Here is a 17371-nt window from a genome sequence, read left to right on the forward strand (position 1 = left end):
TGCAAATTTTGCAGAGACGCCTAACATTTTGAAACGGAGGGAGTAAATTAAAGATACAAAGTGATATGTTCATTTATTCTGGAATAACAAGCACCAAAATATCGGATGTAATTATCATGTACAAACAAATTAAAATATAACAAAATAAATGTAGCTTTATCGATATACTGCATGTTGGGGAAATAAGAAGCCGAACAAATCAAAATATAACAAAATAACTATAGCTTTATCGATACAGTGCATGTCGGGGAAATGAGATGCCGGGCTTCTCATTCATATATGCAAGACTAATATGAGACTATTGATAAACTCAGTATAGAAATGGTTCTTGAACAAGGAGAGCAGAAAGATTTATTCAAATTCGTTCATTGCTAATTATTCGAGACAAATAAACTTAGATACTGAATTAGTAAAGATCCAGGGCCCAACTATTGCATTAGCTAAGCACTTTCACTTCCTCAAATTCAATTTATTTATTTTTCCTAATCTAATTTATTTATTTTACAATAAAAGTTCATTTATTGTCATTGAAGCATCAGCCTTCTTTGGAGTATCTTTCTTCCCAGAGATACACCGAGTATGTTTGGTTTGAGATCCGCTGTTTCATGCATCCATGCTGGGGAAACAGCTCTTCATCAACAGCTGCTTCAGCGCTGAGATGAGCTCTTCCGTCGGCTTCTCTGGCGGTGACCTGGACTCCTCACAGAAGCTCGCGTGCCGCTCCAGAGCCTCCTCCTTGCTGATCCTCCAGCCAGATCTCTTGATCTCCTCCTTCACCGCCTCGCCACACAGCCCGCAGATCCACCAGCCTTCATTCCTCTCCCTAACACGAGCAATATACGCAATGGTACACTCCTCTATTAACTCGCAGCACTGGCACTTCACCACTTCAAGCGGTCTGTTCACCACATCATCATCATCATTCTCCGCTGATTCAGCTCCTGTCACCTTGACAACCGCGGTCTCCTCCGTCTCCATCATGACTAATTTAAGTGAAAAAAATTCTTGAATGCACAAACTAAAACCGAGAACTGAATTAAATACAAATGAACAAACGCTATTGTATTTATATTCTCTTTCTCCCACCCGGAGCCTTGAGAATAGACAAACTCAGTACAAATAAGGAAAATGTATGAGATCATATACATCGATCTCCGAGCTGCTCTAGGCTCTTGGCTGTTTGTAATTAACTGACGCTTGGGAAATTTCTAGGAGCCCGAGTGCACTGGCAATGCTTATCAGTTTGTGGTTTATATTTAGAAAAGTAAGGGGCATTACGTCTGTTTGTGTAGTGTGCATCTCTATCCCATTATGAGTTCTTTCTCTTGTACTATCTGCTCTCATCGTATACAATTCTTATGTTTTCTTTTCTCTGTGCTAGCCATCGTCCTGGTCTCATACTCTTCGTGCTTCGTTATATGTGATCTACTGTATTCTATATGCTGATTTTATGTGCACAAAAATCTCTACTAATAAAAAAATTTCATCTAAATAAAATGTAGTTGTTGGGCACATACTCGCAAGATCCAATTAAGAAACATCAACTGGGATCTTCTGTTCTTTAGAACCATGGTGACCTTCTTACACCTTGCCCAAAGAAGAAAAGATGAGCCATGCACTTCTCCGGTCAGAATTCTATTGAGCCAAGGGATGTGATTAGCATGTTTGCACCGTCACCTGGTTCACACCCAAGTGGTGCTAGTGGCAACACACAGGCCCCTGGGTGGAAACCTGAGGATCAAAGCAAGTAAACAACCTCTGAGGAACTTGAGGGCACCGAATGAGAGGATGCTGCACAACTGAATCTTCAATCAGCTCGAACCTCCTCCGCTTTCTTCTCTACCACTCTTTACTGAAGACCCCTCGCAGTTATTCAACATGACCTGATCAGCTGAGTGTGTTGCACTTGCACTTCCCCTGTAGTGATGAAGTTACTAATTAGGAGTAGGCAATAAGAAAAGGCTAAAACCCTCTTGACTATCCACATGCATTCCATTGTTCAATTCTACTTGCAAATTTTTGCTGGTAACTAGTATATTTTATATGCACTTAAAAATGTGTATCAAATTATGAAAAAAATTGTAAAAAAATGAGAGACATGGACCGAGTAATTAGCAGGCAACAAGAAAAGGCTAAAACTTAAGTTTCAGTGAGCAAATAAAAGGAGCATGTTTGCTAAAAAGTGAAGGCCTAATCTTATCAGTGCTCATATCAGTAATAGATCAGCATGAGCAATTCAATTACTGTTTAATTACCATGGGTCTCCCTATGTGAGCAAAATTATATGCAGCAAAAAAGTCAAATTAACCAACAGGAAAGTAGAAATTTATTTTAAAAAAATGTTAGATATATTTTTTCCACATAAACGCATAAATGTGTTGTTTTACTTTTTTTTTCTAGCTAAGAAAAAACTACAAGATGAATTATTCATTATATATATATCATATTTAATTATATTTCTTGTGAAAAATGTCAATGAATTTAATATATACCATTATTATACATGGATTTAATTTAAAATATCTATAGAAAAAAAAAATTACCTCTCAAGCCCGGGTTCGGCCATCCGTCTTGATATTCATGGAGCATTTTCTTCATTATTCCTGCAAACATTTCATATAAATCAGCATAAAAATATGAAAGATGACTTTTGAAAGATAAACACTTAAAAAAAAATATAAATAGTTAATCTTACATTTTCCGTGAAGAACATTAATTTGAGTTGAATTAGATCTAACCTTCATTCAATCGGATTAAGATATAAAAGAAGCAAGACATTTGGGATTAGATCTGAGATCAGATCTGAGATTATACAAACGTACGCTCACTCTATGTTGAAACAAGATTAAAGTAATACAATTGTTTGTGTGATATATATATAAAATGATTGATTACATCTAGATTGGTGATTTGAGAATTAAAGAACGATGTTGCTCTACGATTATGGATAAATAGACGGATAAAACGAGAACTACGTGTGGTTCTGTGATGTATATAAAATGAAATCAATCAGATTTAGATCGGCGATGGAGATTTGAGAACTTATGGATGAGGTAGTTGAAGGAATAAAAATATAACGACGGATAACACAAGAAGCAAGAAAGGTGAGAAATTCATACATAAATATGTGTATATATGAGATCGTATGATAAAATTAAGTTATACTCTAAATATGTTAGTGGAGATTTACGAAGTCATATTAAACTTAAAAGTACAGATAGAACGAAACGTAGATATTCAATATATTGTACTTGAAATAATTGTGAAAAAAGTATGCATTAAATGCTACTCAAACACAAACCACTAAATATAAATTAACAAAAACTAGTATCATCATCCGTCGGTTCACTCCCGGTATCGCACGAACCTTCTAGAGCCTCGCTGAGACTTCGAGAGACTTAAACGGGCTCTAGACAAGTTAAACCGTCAATCCTTGATCCCATCCCATTTCACTAGGCCCATCCCCACCCATCAGGCCCATCTAAACCCTATCGTGACCCAACTCAAGGTTCATACTCATGCCCATGAACATATTTTAGTTTCTAGTTAGTAGTTTGTACTAATATACATATATAATAAGATTATGATAATAATTTATTAAGTTTTAATTATAATTCTTTTAAATCTTTATCAATTAATTATTTTCTTAGAAGTAATTGAAAAACAATTAATATTGTTTTAAAAAATTATTTATGATTCATTTTTTTGAATATTTGAATAATTTAATGACAAAGGTTTAACATATAAATTGAGTGCAACATGGTTTGTTGGACAATATTCTACTTGTTGAACAATTAGAAGATAAATTAAGTGCAACATAATTTGTTGGGACAATGGTTTATCGGACAATAATCTACTTATCAATATATATATTTTTAATATAACTATAACCATGCATGGTGATCCATGATATTGATTCCGTATAAGCGTGTTCAACACAAGTTATATGAAAAAATTATTTTTTTTTGTTTAATAAAGTAGAAATGTTTTCTCATCTATTTTCAACTATGCTTATAAACATAATCAGCTAGACATCGGAAAAATATTGATAAATTTTTCAAATGAGTGTGAGAGAGGGAGCAGAGTGGAGAGAAAGGGGTGTAGAGTGGGGTGGCTGGGAGAGGCAGGAGGAGGTGCAGAGGGGTGGCACAGTGGCCAGTCGGAGCCTTCTCTGGCAATATGAGTATCTTCAGTTCCGTTTCTTCGAGCCATTCCTAAATAACATTTATATTAAGGTTTATACTCGAGTTTTGAAATAGTATATATCTTAACCAATCAGGAAACTGAGTAATTTTTCTTGAAAGTTCTGCATCTTCCCAAAATACAGCCGAGTCTACCGTAGTAGTTGTAGGGGAGAGTATGGGCCGGTTCGGCTCGGTTTTTGGACAAAATCGGAACCGGAATCATATATGTTCGGTTTTTAAAATCGAAAACCGCAACCGCCGGTTCAGTTTTGGATTCGGTTTCGGTTTAAAAATCCCGGTTCGGTTATAATCGGCTCGATTTCGGTTACAAAATCGATAAATATCAAATATAAAAGCAATATACAAATAAGATAAATTAATGTACGAAATTCATACATAATAATTAATAATAAATAATAATTAATACAAGAGTAGTTTAGCATAAATAATAGGAGTATATTATTCTAGTGTTCAAATTTCTAACAGTGAGAGTCTAAATTGCCTTGTGGATGCTGTAAGATCATAAGTCAAGGCAGTATCACATAATAGTCTAGCTTAGCAGCAATTCGCCATATTTCATTTGTTATTATTACATATACACCACTAGAGTTGAGCATGAGTTAAATAAGAATTTTAACACTGAGAGGAGAAAAACGTATTTAAGTGAACAACTACTGTAGTTGTTCTCTAAGCCTTGCTCTATAATTTCAAGCAACAAAGAAACAGCAAACCTGCCAACATAACCAAAGGACCTTTGAACATAACCAAAAATCTTCATTGTTGCCTAAAAATAACATATTTATGATCACGACATTATATCCACAATTATGGAGTAATATTCTTATCCGATTTCAATATGTTTATATTGAGGAATAAAATATAATGTTAGTTTAGTCTTTGTAACTGAGTAGGTATTGGCAGTTACTAAGACTAAACTATCAATATATTTTATTCCTCAATAATTTATCAATATGTTTATATGGAGGAATAAAATATAAGGTTAGTTTAGTCTTTATAATTAAGTAGGTATTGGCAGGTATAAAGACTAAACTATCATTATATTTTATTCCTCGATAATTTATGCTGTAAGCCAACGCTTTGTTTAAGTTTCTTCAGAATAACATAATACCGGTGAACACTCTCTTTTTTATAACAAGTCAATGCATCCCCGAGAATGTCCAAAGTTCTCCTCCACTTCTTCTTATTCAGTTTCTTTTTTATTCTCCTAAACTTATTTATTTATTTATTCCTTACTAATATTGCTGGGCATTGGCCTTCAGCTGGAGCATTTTTCTTCATGAACCAGATGCCTGAGTTTCTTCAGTTTGGTTTCTTGGTTATACGACATTGCACCAGAAGCAGCCACTTGAACTCCCCCTCGGTTTTCCTGTCGATGCCGCTTGTGCTTACTCATCCACAATATTCTCCGTGATTGCTAAATAACATCCAAAAAACAAAGCAATACACTGCAAGCATATATCTCAAACATTATAATGACCTGAAATTAAGATAAAATCCAAAACTGTATGGAATATATGTGTATTGATCACTCCTACGGTTTCAAACAAACTCATGTTTATCAGTATACTGCACTATGTTTAGAAAGTAGGGGGCAGTATGTACGTATGTGTGTGTAATGTGCATCTCTATCTCTCCATCCTCTTATATTATCATATATAATTCTTGTTTCCTTTCTTTTCTTGTTATAATTGTATAATCTGAAATCTTTTGTGCATCTCTAATCACATGTGTGAATTTTGCAAAGAGGCCTCACATCTTGAAACGGAGGGGGTAAAAGATACAAAATGACGTGTTCATTTATTCAAGAAATAACAAGCACGGAAAAATCGGATGTAATTACCCTGTACAAAAGAATCAAAATATAACGAAATAACTCAAGCTTTTTCGATATACTGCATGTCGGGGGAGTGAGAAGCCGAACAAATCAAAATATAATAAAATAATTCTAGCTTTAATTATTGATATAGTGCATGTTGGGGAAATAAGAAACCGAACAAATCAAAATATAACAGAATAATTCTAGCTTTTTTAATATATGGTGCATGTGAGGGAAATGAGAAGCCCGGCTTCTACATTTATAGATGCAAGACTAATATATAGATAATATGAGACTATTGATAAACTCGGCATACGAATGGTTCTTGATCAACAAAGGGAGCAGAAAGATTTATTCAATTCGTTCGACAAACAAACTTAGACACTGAATTAGTAAAGATCCAGTGCCAAACTATTGCATTAGCTAAGCACCTTCACTTCCTCAAATTCATTTTTTTAATTTCCTAATCTAATTTATTTATTTTACAAAGACAGTTAATTTATTGTGATTGAAGCATCGGCCTTCTTTGGAGTATTTTTCTTCCAGGAGATACACTGAGTATGTTTGGTTCGAGGTCCGCTGTTTCAAGCATCCATGCTGGGGAAACAGCTCTGCGACCTCACGAACTTAGCTCGGGTGAGATCCGACCCGTCTCTGCCCTGCGGAGTGCTTGGTTTAGACCTCACACTGGTTGGTGACACCAAGCTCCTGATCACCAGCTGCTTCAGTGCTGAGATGAGCTCTTCCGTCGGCTTCTCTGGCGGTGACCTGGACTCCTCACAGAAGCTCGCGTGCCGCTCCAGAGCCTCCTCCTTGCTGATTCTCCAGCCAGATCTCTTCATCTCCTCCTTCACCGCCTCGACACACAGCCCGCAGATCCACCAGCCTTCGTTCCTCTCCCTAACACGAGCAATATACGCAATGGTACACTCCTCTATTAACTCGCAGCACTGGCACTTCACCACTTCAAGCGGTCTGTTCACCACATCATCATCATTCTCCGCTGATTCAGCTCCTGTGACCTTGACAACCGCGGTCTCCTCCTCTCCATCATGACTAATTTAAGTGAAAAAATTATTGAATGCACAAACTGAAACCGAGAACTGAATTGAATACAAATGAACAAACGCTATTGTATTTATATTCTCTTTCTCCCACCCGGAGCCTTGAGAATAAACAAACTCAGTACAAATAAGGAAAATGTATGAGATCATATACATCGATCTCCGAGCTGCTCTAGGCACTTGGCTGTTTGTAATTAACGGACGCTTGGGAAATTTCTAGGAGCCCGAATGCACTGGCAATGCTTATCAGTTTGTGGTTTATATTTAGAAAAAGTAAGTGGCATTACGTCTGTTTGTGTAGTGTGCATCTCTATCCCATTATGAGTTCTTTCTCTTGTACTATCTGCTCATCGTATACAATTCTTATGTTTTCTTTTCTCTGTGCTAGCTAGCCATCGTCCTGGTCTCATACTCTTCATGCTTCTTTATATGTGATCTACAATATGATATGCTGATTTGTTAACTTATTTTTTGCCTAAAGCTTGATTAAAAGTTTTTTAAAATATCTTGATCGTGTGCTAGCACAACTGATTTTTTGGGTTAAAAATCGGTGGATATAAAACTCGGTCAAAAATTATATTAATCGGTCAAAAATCTGTCAACATATTAAAATTGTAAAAATTTGGGGAAAAGAATTTAAAAAATTAAAATAATTATATATATTATAAATATTATTAAATAAATCCCGATTAATAAATCGAATAATCATTGTGATTAGTCATCGATTTTCCGACAAAACGCTAATCGATTGTTTGTGATTTTCGCTTTTTACAATACTACATCATACATATTTTAAATATTTTATTTATTTATTTATTTAAAAATTTAAGTTAATACAATCCTATATTCAAGTCCTTCACTTCTTGTAAAATTAGAAGGATGGATTTCTAGTATTTTAATACTGATCATCTAATGGAATTTCAAATAAAGAAAGTCTTGAAAATTTTAATATTAGATCTTTCTCCGTCTCCGTTCACTATATATATGGATTTAGACAATATATTTTCTAGTGTTAAAAGCAAAAGTGTTGGTTTAAATGCAAAAAAAATGATCGGAGATCACACGTCTGTGTTACCATTGATATCAAATGATTTCACTATATACATGAATATCATCATAGTATTGATAACACGTGATTCGGTATCACCGTCGGTCTTTAAATAAAGTGTCGCAAAAATTAGCGGATTGAATATCAAATATTTTAGCGTCGTGGATGGGCAATGAATTTTCGAACACAAACTAAAAACAACAAAATTCTTTGAGCACTTTTCACTCTCTCCCATTCTTCACTCTTTCTCAGCAGTTAATACTCTCGTTCTTCACTCTCTCTCAACGGCGAATACACAGTGACAACGGGGAAGGAAAATAACAATCTACGAGTGTACGAATCTTCAGAAAATAATCGAGGTTTCACAGATTTAGAGTTATACAATTAGCAATTAGGGCTTCTTTCAGCAATTTAGGGTTTCAACACGTAGCAAATTGTGTCTTTTTCGGCGATCGAGAGTTTCAACTATTTATGATTATACATCAATTGGAACTTTTATCTGACGTGTTATAAAGACATCACAATTAAAAAGTAAGATAAATACAAATATAGTTGACTGTCGTGAACGATCTAAAATAGATGTAATAGTATAAGCATAGTGACGTTTAACTTATTTTTCAACACAACATATACAAAATGATCTAAAATATATAAATGTAGTACCTGACGTATTACCTTTTTTCTCCGAATAATATGGACTTTATGTAATGACGCGACACAATTAAAGATTATTACCGTGCCTGAAAAAAAATAATCAAAATCACATATATTTCTTTCCGGAAATAGTATATACAAACAATTGAATATAATTTTCATGTACAAACAAATCAAAATATAACCAAATAAATAATTACGAAAAACTGAATGCTATTATCATTTACGAACAATTTGAATTCCGTCCATGTAAATATTAACACATAGGGGTGGCAATATCAGACACGACCCGAACCCGCAACCCGATTTACTGAGACAAAATCCGAAAGTGACCCGAAAATCACCCGATTGACACGAAATGGACCCGAAATGACCCGAAATTAGAATTTCGTTTCTAATAACTTCAATTTTCAGTTTTATTTAATTTTAAGTAATTTTAGCTTGACCGAAATCGACCCCATTGCTGACACTAACACTACCCGTTGCCCGAAATTGCCACCCCTATTAACACCACCTCCATATTCTATGAAACCTCAAAATTATAATTCTCTTATACACTTAGCCAAGGACCTTAATTGTTTTAGAGACATAATTTTCTTCACCATTTTAACACTTAGCCAAGAAACTTGTTTCAGACAGATATTAAGAAGTTGATTTATCAAGTAATCCATATGTCTCACTTAATTTTATGCATTTTTTTCACTATTCAACAAGTATTTCAATACTCTTATAAAATATAATTTGATAACTAATTTTTAAGATTTTTTCCGGAATAAAAGTTTAGATATTAAAATTTTATGTAGATAAAAATATTTTTAAAATAATTACAAAATTATATTTTACACAAATATTAAAATGCCTGCGCGTTCTGTTCCTCGATACCGGGCAGGAGTATATGTTACTCAGAGGCAAGGAGGGAGTAGCGGACAAAGACAGACGAGAAAGAATATAGTTCATGGGAGTTTTAACAAGTCTGACAAGACTATTGATGAAATAAGCATAAGAATGGTTCTTGAACTTGGTGAGGTGAAACATTAATTCATGAAAGCAATTACACAGCTGAATTAATCTTACCTCTTAAGTCAGGGTCCGGCCATCCATCTTGATTTTTATGGAGCATTTTCTTCATTATTTACTGCAAATATTTCATATAAATCAGCATAAAAAATATGATAAATGACTTTTGACATGTAAACACTCAAAGAAAAATACAGATATTTAATCTTACATTTTTCACGAAAAACTTTTGAGTTGAACTAGGTCTAAACTTCATTCAATCGGATCACGATATAAGAGGAGCAAGACACCTGGAAGTGAAATTAGATCTGAGAATATACAAACTTACACTCAATCAGTGTTGGAACAAGATTAAAGTGATGCAATTGTTTGTATGATATATATAAAATGATCGATCACATATATACTGGTGATTTGAGAATTAATGAATGATGTTGCTCAACGATTATGGATAAAAAGATGGATAAAACGAGAACTACGTGTGGTTTTGTGATGTATATCAGATCTAGATCGGCGATGACGATGACGATGGGGATGTGTGGTTCTGTGATGTATATCAGATCAAGATCTAGATCGGCAATGACGATGACGATCGGTATTTGAGAATTCAGGGATGAGGTAGTTTAAAGAATATAAATATAAAGACGGTTTAGTGATGTATATAAAGTGAAATCAATCAGATCTTGATTTTTATATCGGCGATGACGACGACGATTTGAGAATTTAAGAATGAGGTAGTTCAAAGAATATAAATATAAAGACGGATAACACGAGAAGCAAGAACTGTGAGAATTTTATACATAAATTCAAGATGTTATACCCACCCGGTTCACTCAGCTTGCCCCCAATCTACCTCGAGCCCACTAAAACCTCAGTGAGACTCCGAAGAGGCCCAAATGAAAAAGGCTCCAGACAAGTTAAAGAGCCAATCCTTGATCCCCCGTTCCACTAGGCCCCATCCTCTCCCACTAGGCCCCACCTAGGTCTTATAAAGACCCAGCTTGGAGTTTATCTTCGGGCCCACAAACTATTTAGTAGTTTGTACTAAAATAAAACTATATATATATATATATATATGCATTGTTACTGATAGAACCCCAGGGGTTTTTTTTAACGTGGAACCCGCAGCCGCTACCATTCGGGTGCGCACGAGGTAAACCCACGAGCTCACGTAATAGCCTACAAACTACGTGAACAAGGTAAACCGCACTTAAGCGCGGCAGGCTTTGATCCAAGAGGCATAGCCACACATTCTGCTCCCTTCGGGAGTCGAACCTGTGACCAAGAGGATACAAGTCCCCTCTTTTAACCAGCTGAACCAACCCTTGCGGGCATCTCTTAGGTACGTTAATTAAGATTTCGCAGGAGAACTTGTCTTATTTTATAGTTTTGTATTCTCCAGTTGAATTTTGTATTTAGTATTTGAAATCATGAGAGATTTTAACAATTGATTTCAAAGAGTCTATTCAAAATTTTGGGTTTTGCAACAACATTTACCTTGTTTGTAGTATAAATTAGGTTTCTCGAGCAGAATTCGCTTTATTGTGTAGAATTAATATGATATTTACGTAAAATGCGTTCAGGTGTATAATTTTGCCTTATTTCTAGTATCGTGTTTATATATTATATATTAAAATTATTTTTGAACACACAACGATGCAAAAATTATTTTGTATTATTAATATGATATTTACATATAATTTTTTTAATATAACGATAACCATGGTGACACATGATATTGATTCCTCATAAGCGTGTTCAGCACAAGTTATATGAAAAAATTATTTGTTTTGTTTATAAGAAAGTAGTGATGTTTCCTCATCTATTTTCAACATGCTTATAAACATAATGAATAAGACATTGAAAAATATTGGTAAATTTTTCACTTAAAAAAGAGATGATGAGAAGGAGAGAGGGAGCAGAGTGGAGAGAAGGGGGCGTAGCCGTGTAGGGCGTGGGGTGGCTGGGAGAGGCAGGAGAAGGTGCAGAGGGGTGGCGTAATGGCTCAACCAGTCAGGGAACTGTGTAATTTTTTTGAAAGTTCTGCATTTTTCCCAAAATACAGCCAACCACATTATTCCATTGATCTCAAGCTACAGTAGTAGTTGTTCTTTAAACCTCGCTCTATAATTTCAAGCAATAAAGAAACAGCAAACCTGCAACAACAATTACCAAAGGACCTTAGAACAAAACCAAAAATCTTCATTGTTGCCTATAAATAACATATTTATTGTTGTGGTGTCCAGCATATCCGTAACTCGAAACGTGGCGCTGACTGCTACACTATGAAGGTTATAGTTGAGCTATCTCCAAGAATTAGCTGGTTTTGGTGTAGTGGTAAGCGCTTGGATCCTAACATTGATGATCAACTATATCCACAATTATGGAGTTATATTCTACGCGAGTTCAATTTATTTATGCTGCAACGCTTTGTTTAAGTTTCTTCAGAATAACATATTTTTACAAGGGACATTCTCCTTTTTATAACAAGTCAGTGCAGAGCCAAGAATGTCCAAAGTAATAATAGAGAAAAGTTATACAGAAACAACTATGTTGACGGACATTAGATCATATTTAAAATGAACGGCATTCATCCTCCACTTCTTCTTTTTCAGTTTCTTTTTATTCTCCTAAACTTATTTATTTATTTATTTCTTACTAATATTGCTGGGCATCGGCCTTTAGCTGGAGCATTTTTCTTCATGAACCAGATGCCTGAGTTTCTTCAGTTTGGTTTCTTCGTTATACGATATTGCACCAGAAGCAGCCACTCGAAGTCGAACTCCCCCTCTGTTAATTTTCCTGTGAATGCCGCTTGTGCTTACTCCTCCGCGATATATGTGTATTATCACCCCTTAGGTTCTAAAAAACTCATGTTTATCAGTATATTGCACTATGTTTAGAAAGTAGGGGGCAGTATGTACGTGTATGTGTGTAATGTGCATCTCTATCTCTCACTACAAGAAAAGCGCACATAACCGACCAATAAAACCGACCGACGGACTTGGTCGGAAATAAAGAGCACATAACCGACCGACGTACCGACCAAAACAACTCCGGTCAGAAATGTGAGGGTCATTTCCGACCGACATTACCGACCACCCAAAATCGGTCGGTTAAAAGGGGGTGGGCCCCATTCCCTTGCTTTTTCTCAGCTGACATGGACGCCGCGTCAGCGAGACCACATAACCGACCGCCACAAATCGGTCGGTTTTAGACCAGAAGCTTCGCATCTGAGCCCGGATTTTCATTTCCAACCAAGTCATTTCCGACCAAGTTGTGACATTTCCGACCAGCCTGGGTGTGTTACAAGTGTCGTCTGGTGATTGGCTCAGGGGATGAGCTGTGACCACATAACCGACCGCGCATTATCGGTCGGTTTTAGACCAGAAGCTTCACAGTTGTGCCCTGTTTATTTTTCCGACGAAATCATTTCCGACCAAGTTCTGACATTTCCGACCAACCTGGCTGTGTTTGCCTGTGTCAGCCGGTGATTGGCTGAGGAGATGAACTGTGGGGACCGCCGTGACATTTCCGACCGCCTTATCTTTATATAGCGGTCGGAAATGACTTTTCAACTTTTTTAGTTAGATTAAGTCCCTCACCTCACCAAGTCTTATTGTTAATTTAGCATAATTATATATTTGTGGAAGAGAAAAAAATTTGAAGGTATGAACTAACCTTAAAATGTTTGTCTTCTTTTTTGAATATATTTCTAATTATGAAATGTGTAATTTTGGAATTGAAGGTGAAGTTGAAATTATAGGTGAAGTTGAAATAGGAGGTGAAGTTGAAATAGGAGGTGAAGTTGAAATTGAACTTGGAGGTATGAAATGTTTGTATGTGTATATATGTGTATATATGTGTATATATTTGTGTATATAATTGTGTATATAATTGTGTGTATATATATGTGTATGTGTGTGTATATTGTTTTGAGTTGTTTGTGTATGCTTGTATGTAGATGTCGACCAATGATCGTAGTTGGATGAATCGTCGATTAGAAAGTAACCGAATAACACTTACTCCGGAATACAAATTGGGTGTTGAGCAATTTATAAAATTTGCAATTGAGAATAAAGGTGTAGTTGAAGATTTGATGAAGTGTCCATGTGTTAATTGTAAAAATGGGACATGGGAGACCATTGAAAATGTTAGATATCATTTGATAGCTAATGGAATTTGCTTGGGTTATAAAATTTGGACATCTCATGGGGAGTCATCACGAAGAAAAAATAATCGTGTTCAAAGAGAAGTTGAAAAACCGGTAGACATGGAAGCGATGTTAAGAGATGTTGGAGCCGAACCTAAGGCTTGTACTAGTAGAGTAGAAGAACCACCTAATGCGGATGCTTCCGAATTTTACAAAGAAGTCAATAGATGTGGAACACCAATATATCCGGGAAATACCAATTACACAAAACTATCTTTCACCACAAGGTTGTTGCACTTTAAGAATGAATCCCATTGTAGTGAGAAATCTTTTAATTTGTTACTTGAGATTATTGGCGATGTTCTTCCACCAAAACACACATTACCATCTACTTACTATGAGTTGAAGAAAATAGTAAAGGAATTGAAGCTTTCATACAACAAAATTGATGCTTGTGAAAATAATTGCATGTTGTTTTATGGGGATGATAAAGACAAAAAAGATTGTGATCATTGTGGAAAGAGTCGTTACAAAGAAGCATGTGGAAAAAAGAGTACCACAATTCCTCGTAAGATTTTAAGACATTTTCCTCTTATAGATCGTCTCAAAAGATTATTTATGTCGGAGCATACGGCTAAACAAATGACATGGTACAAGAATAGAGAGGTAAAAGAGGGAGAAATTAGTCACCCCTCGGACGGAGATGATTGGAAAAATTTTGACTTGCAACACCCTTCGTTTGCTAAGGAATTTCGTAATGTACGACTTGGTCTTTCAACCGATGGTTTTAATCCTTTTGATAATTCCGGTAATAAAGTATATAGTCTTTGGCCGGTAGTAGTTGTTGTGTATAATCTTCCTCCATCGATGTCAATGAAAAAACCCTACATGTTTTTGACTCTCATTATTCCGGGTCCGGATAATACAAAGAAGGATCTTCATGTATTTCTTCGTCCGCTTATTGACGAGTTAAAGATTTTGTGGCATAGTGGAGTTGAGACATTTGATCAATCACAAAAAAATAATTTCCACATGAGGGCGGCATTGATGTGGACTATAAGTGACTTTCCGGCTTTAGCACAACTCAAAGGATGGTCAACAAAAGGCAAATGTGGATGCCCGGTTTGTCTTGGAAGTGTAAAAGGCTTCCAACTTAAAAATTGTGGAAAGCCATGTTGGTATGGGACTAATCGAATTTTTTTGAATGAAAATGATTCTTTACGGAAAAAAGGACCCAAGTTCGCAAGTACGGAGCGGGCCGTTTTTAGGGGTCGGATGAGTGGGGAGTATGAAATATCAACATTTAATCATTTGCAATTCCCTCCTCCCGGAAGATTGACCAAACAACGAGCTTTGGGTTATGGCAAAGAACACAATTGGACTAGTAGGCCAATTTTCTATGAACTTGAATATTGGTCGTCACTTAGGTTACGTCATTGTATTGATGTTATGCATACCGAAAAGAATGTTTTTGAAAATGTATTTTACACAATTGTGGATGACCGTTTCAAGTCAAAGGATCACAACAAGTCTAGGATGGATTGTAAGGAACTTGGTGTGATGTCCGGGTTATGGTTAAATAATGGGGTGAAGCCAAAGGCACGTTTTACGCTTACAAGACCCCAACTTCGCCAATTATGTGAATGGGTATCATCATTAGATCTTCCCGACGGGTGTTGCTCAAATCTAGCTCGATGTGTCAAAATGGATGTTCTCAAGTTTCACGGGTTAAAATCGCATGATTGTCATATTTTTATGCAAAAATTGATGAGTATTGCTTTTCGTGAGTTTTTACCTCGTGATATTTTGGATGCCCTTGCGGCACTATCAAATTACTTTGTCGATATTTGTTCGACAATTCTAGTACGTAGTGATCTAGAACTTCTAGAGAAATCCATAGTAAAGACACTATGTGTGCTAGAAACTATTTTCCCCCCAAGCTTTTTTGATATTATGGAACACTTGGTTTTACACTTGGCCGAAGAATGTCGTCTAGGGGGACCCGTTCACTATAGATGGATGTATCCTTTTGAACGGTTGTTAAAGTTTATGAAAGATAAGATCAAGAATAAGGCACGAGTGGAAGGTTCAATTGCGGAAAAATATGTCGAAGAAGAAACCGTCAACTTTTGTTCATATTACTTTAAGTCCAATGTTGGCACGGTTCATAACACCGTGGGAAGGAACGAAGTTGCGGTTGAGAAACAAGATGATAGTATTTTGGAGGTTTTTAGATATCCAATTGAGTGTTTGGGAAAACATGTTGTTCGATACTTGGATGATGATGAATACTTCATTGCGGAATATTATGTTCTCTTGAACATGCCAGAGGTTCAACCATATATTCGGTATGTTTATTTTGTGAAAAAATTCATAAAATGTACGTTTGAATCTTGTTTTAACTATCCACACTTTTGTGTAGAGAATACGCATCTTATACGGGTGCAACGCCCGAAGAATTGGAATCACTTCTCAAGACTAACTTCAAAATTTGGTTCAAAAAAAAGGTAACACATTTATTATTTTTTGTTTTGATTTTGTATTGATTTTTGTTTTGATCTTGTATTGATTTGTATGTTATTATATTTAGATTGAGAATGATGTTGCAATATATCCACGGTTCAAAGATCTACTTAATGGACCATCTCGCATGATTATGACATTTCAATCTTGCAAGGTTAATGGATATAAATTTCGTTGTAAGGATAAATCCGGTGTCCTTGTCAAAGGTACATCTCATGTTAATGCCCTTGAAAATTATTATGGTCAATTAGAAGAAATTATTAGACTTGTTTATAGGGGGGGAAATCATGTGTATTTGTTTAAATGTTGTTGGTTTGATTCCGCGGGAAGCGGTGTACGTGTTGACAAAAATCGAATTGTTAGTATAGACATAAAGTCAAGACTGAGGTCGAACGAGGTATTTGTTTTAGCAAGTCAAGCGACTCAAGTGTATTATGCACCAAGTGTATTAAATCCTCGTAGTAACTTCTATACGGTTATTTCAATTAAAAATAGTCCTCTTGATGAATCAACTACCCCTTCTACCGAAAATCCCTACCAAGAAAATATATCTAATGCATCCACTTCAATATTTTCATTGTTCGTTGACTTTGCACAATATGAGCCAATTCCGAGAATTCGATTCGAAGATCATGATAATGATGAAGTTGATGACGATGATGAAGATGAAAACAATGAAGAGTTTGATGAGGAAGATCAAGAAAATGAAGAAGAAATAGGAGGAGGAGAAGAAGAAGAGGAAGAAGAAGAAGGTTATGAAGATATTGATTAGTGGCTAGATATTGTAATTAACTAAATTAGTATCATGGAATTGAAATTGTAATGTTATGCTTCAAAATTGAAATGTTATGAGATTTTTTTTGTGAAATTTGGTCATTGTATACGCAGAAA

General features: G+C 35.6%; 3 protein-coding genes across 3 annotated transcripts; 1 reads left to right on the top strand and 2 right to left on the bottom strand.

Annotated features, from left to right (window-relative positions):
* Positions 1 to 603: 603 nt before the first annotated feature.
* On the bottom strand, positions 604 to 978 carry LOC108216493 (uncharacterized). The gene has a single exon (XM_017389267.1). The coding sequence runs from the start codon at positions 976 to 978 to the stop codon at positions 604 to 606; it is 375 nt and encodes a 124-aa protein (XP_017244756.1).
* Positions 979 to 6605: 5627 nt separating this feature from the next.
* LOC135149954 (uncharacterized) lies at positions 6606 to 9307 on the bottom strand. Its single transcript, XM_064086243.1, has 2 exons — positions 9267 to 9307; positions 6606 to 7077 (listed from the first exon to the last, which is right to left on the bottom strand). The coding sequence occupies exons 1-2, from the start codon at positions 9305 to 9307 to the stop codon at positions 6606 to 6608; spliced, it is 513 nt and encodes a 170-aa protein (XP_063942313.1).
* Positions 9308 to 9642: 335 nt separating this feature from the next.
* On the top strand, positions 9643 to 17252 carry LOC135149955 (uncharacterized). The gene is made up of 6 exons (XM_064086244.1): positions 9643 to 9813; positions 12051 to 12141; positions 13553 to 13659; positions 13769 to 16305; positions 16380 to 16464; positions 16548 to 17252. Exons 1-6 carry the CDS (start codon positions 9643 to 9645, stop codon positions 17250 to 17252), a joined length of 3696 nt encoding a protein of 1231 aa, XP_063942314.1.
* The last annotated feature ends 119 nt before the right edge of the window (positions 17253 to 17371 follow it).

This window comes from Daucus carota, chromosome 1 (genome assembly GCF_001625215.2).
Source record: "Daucus carota subsp. sativus chromosome 1, DH1 v3.0, whole genome shotgun sequence".
NCBI lineage: Eukaryota > Viridiplantae > Streptophyta > Magnoliopsida > Apiales > Apiaceae > Daucus > Daucus carota.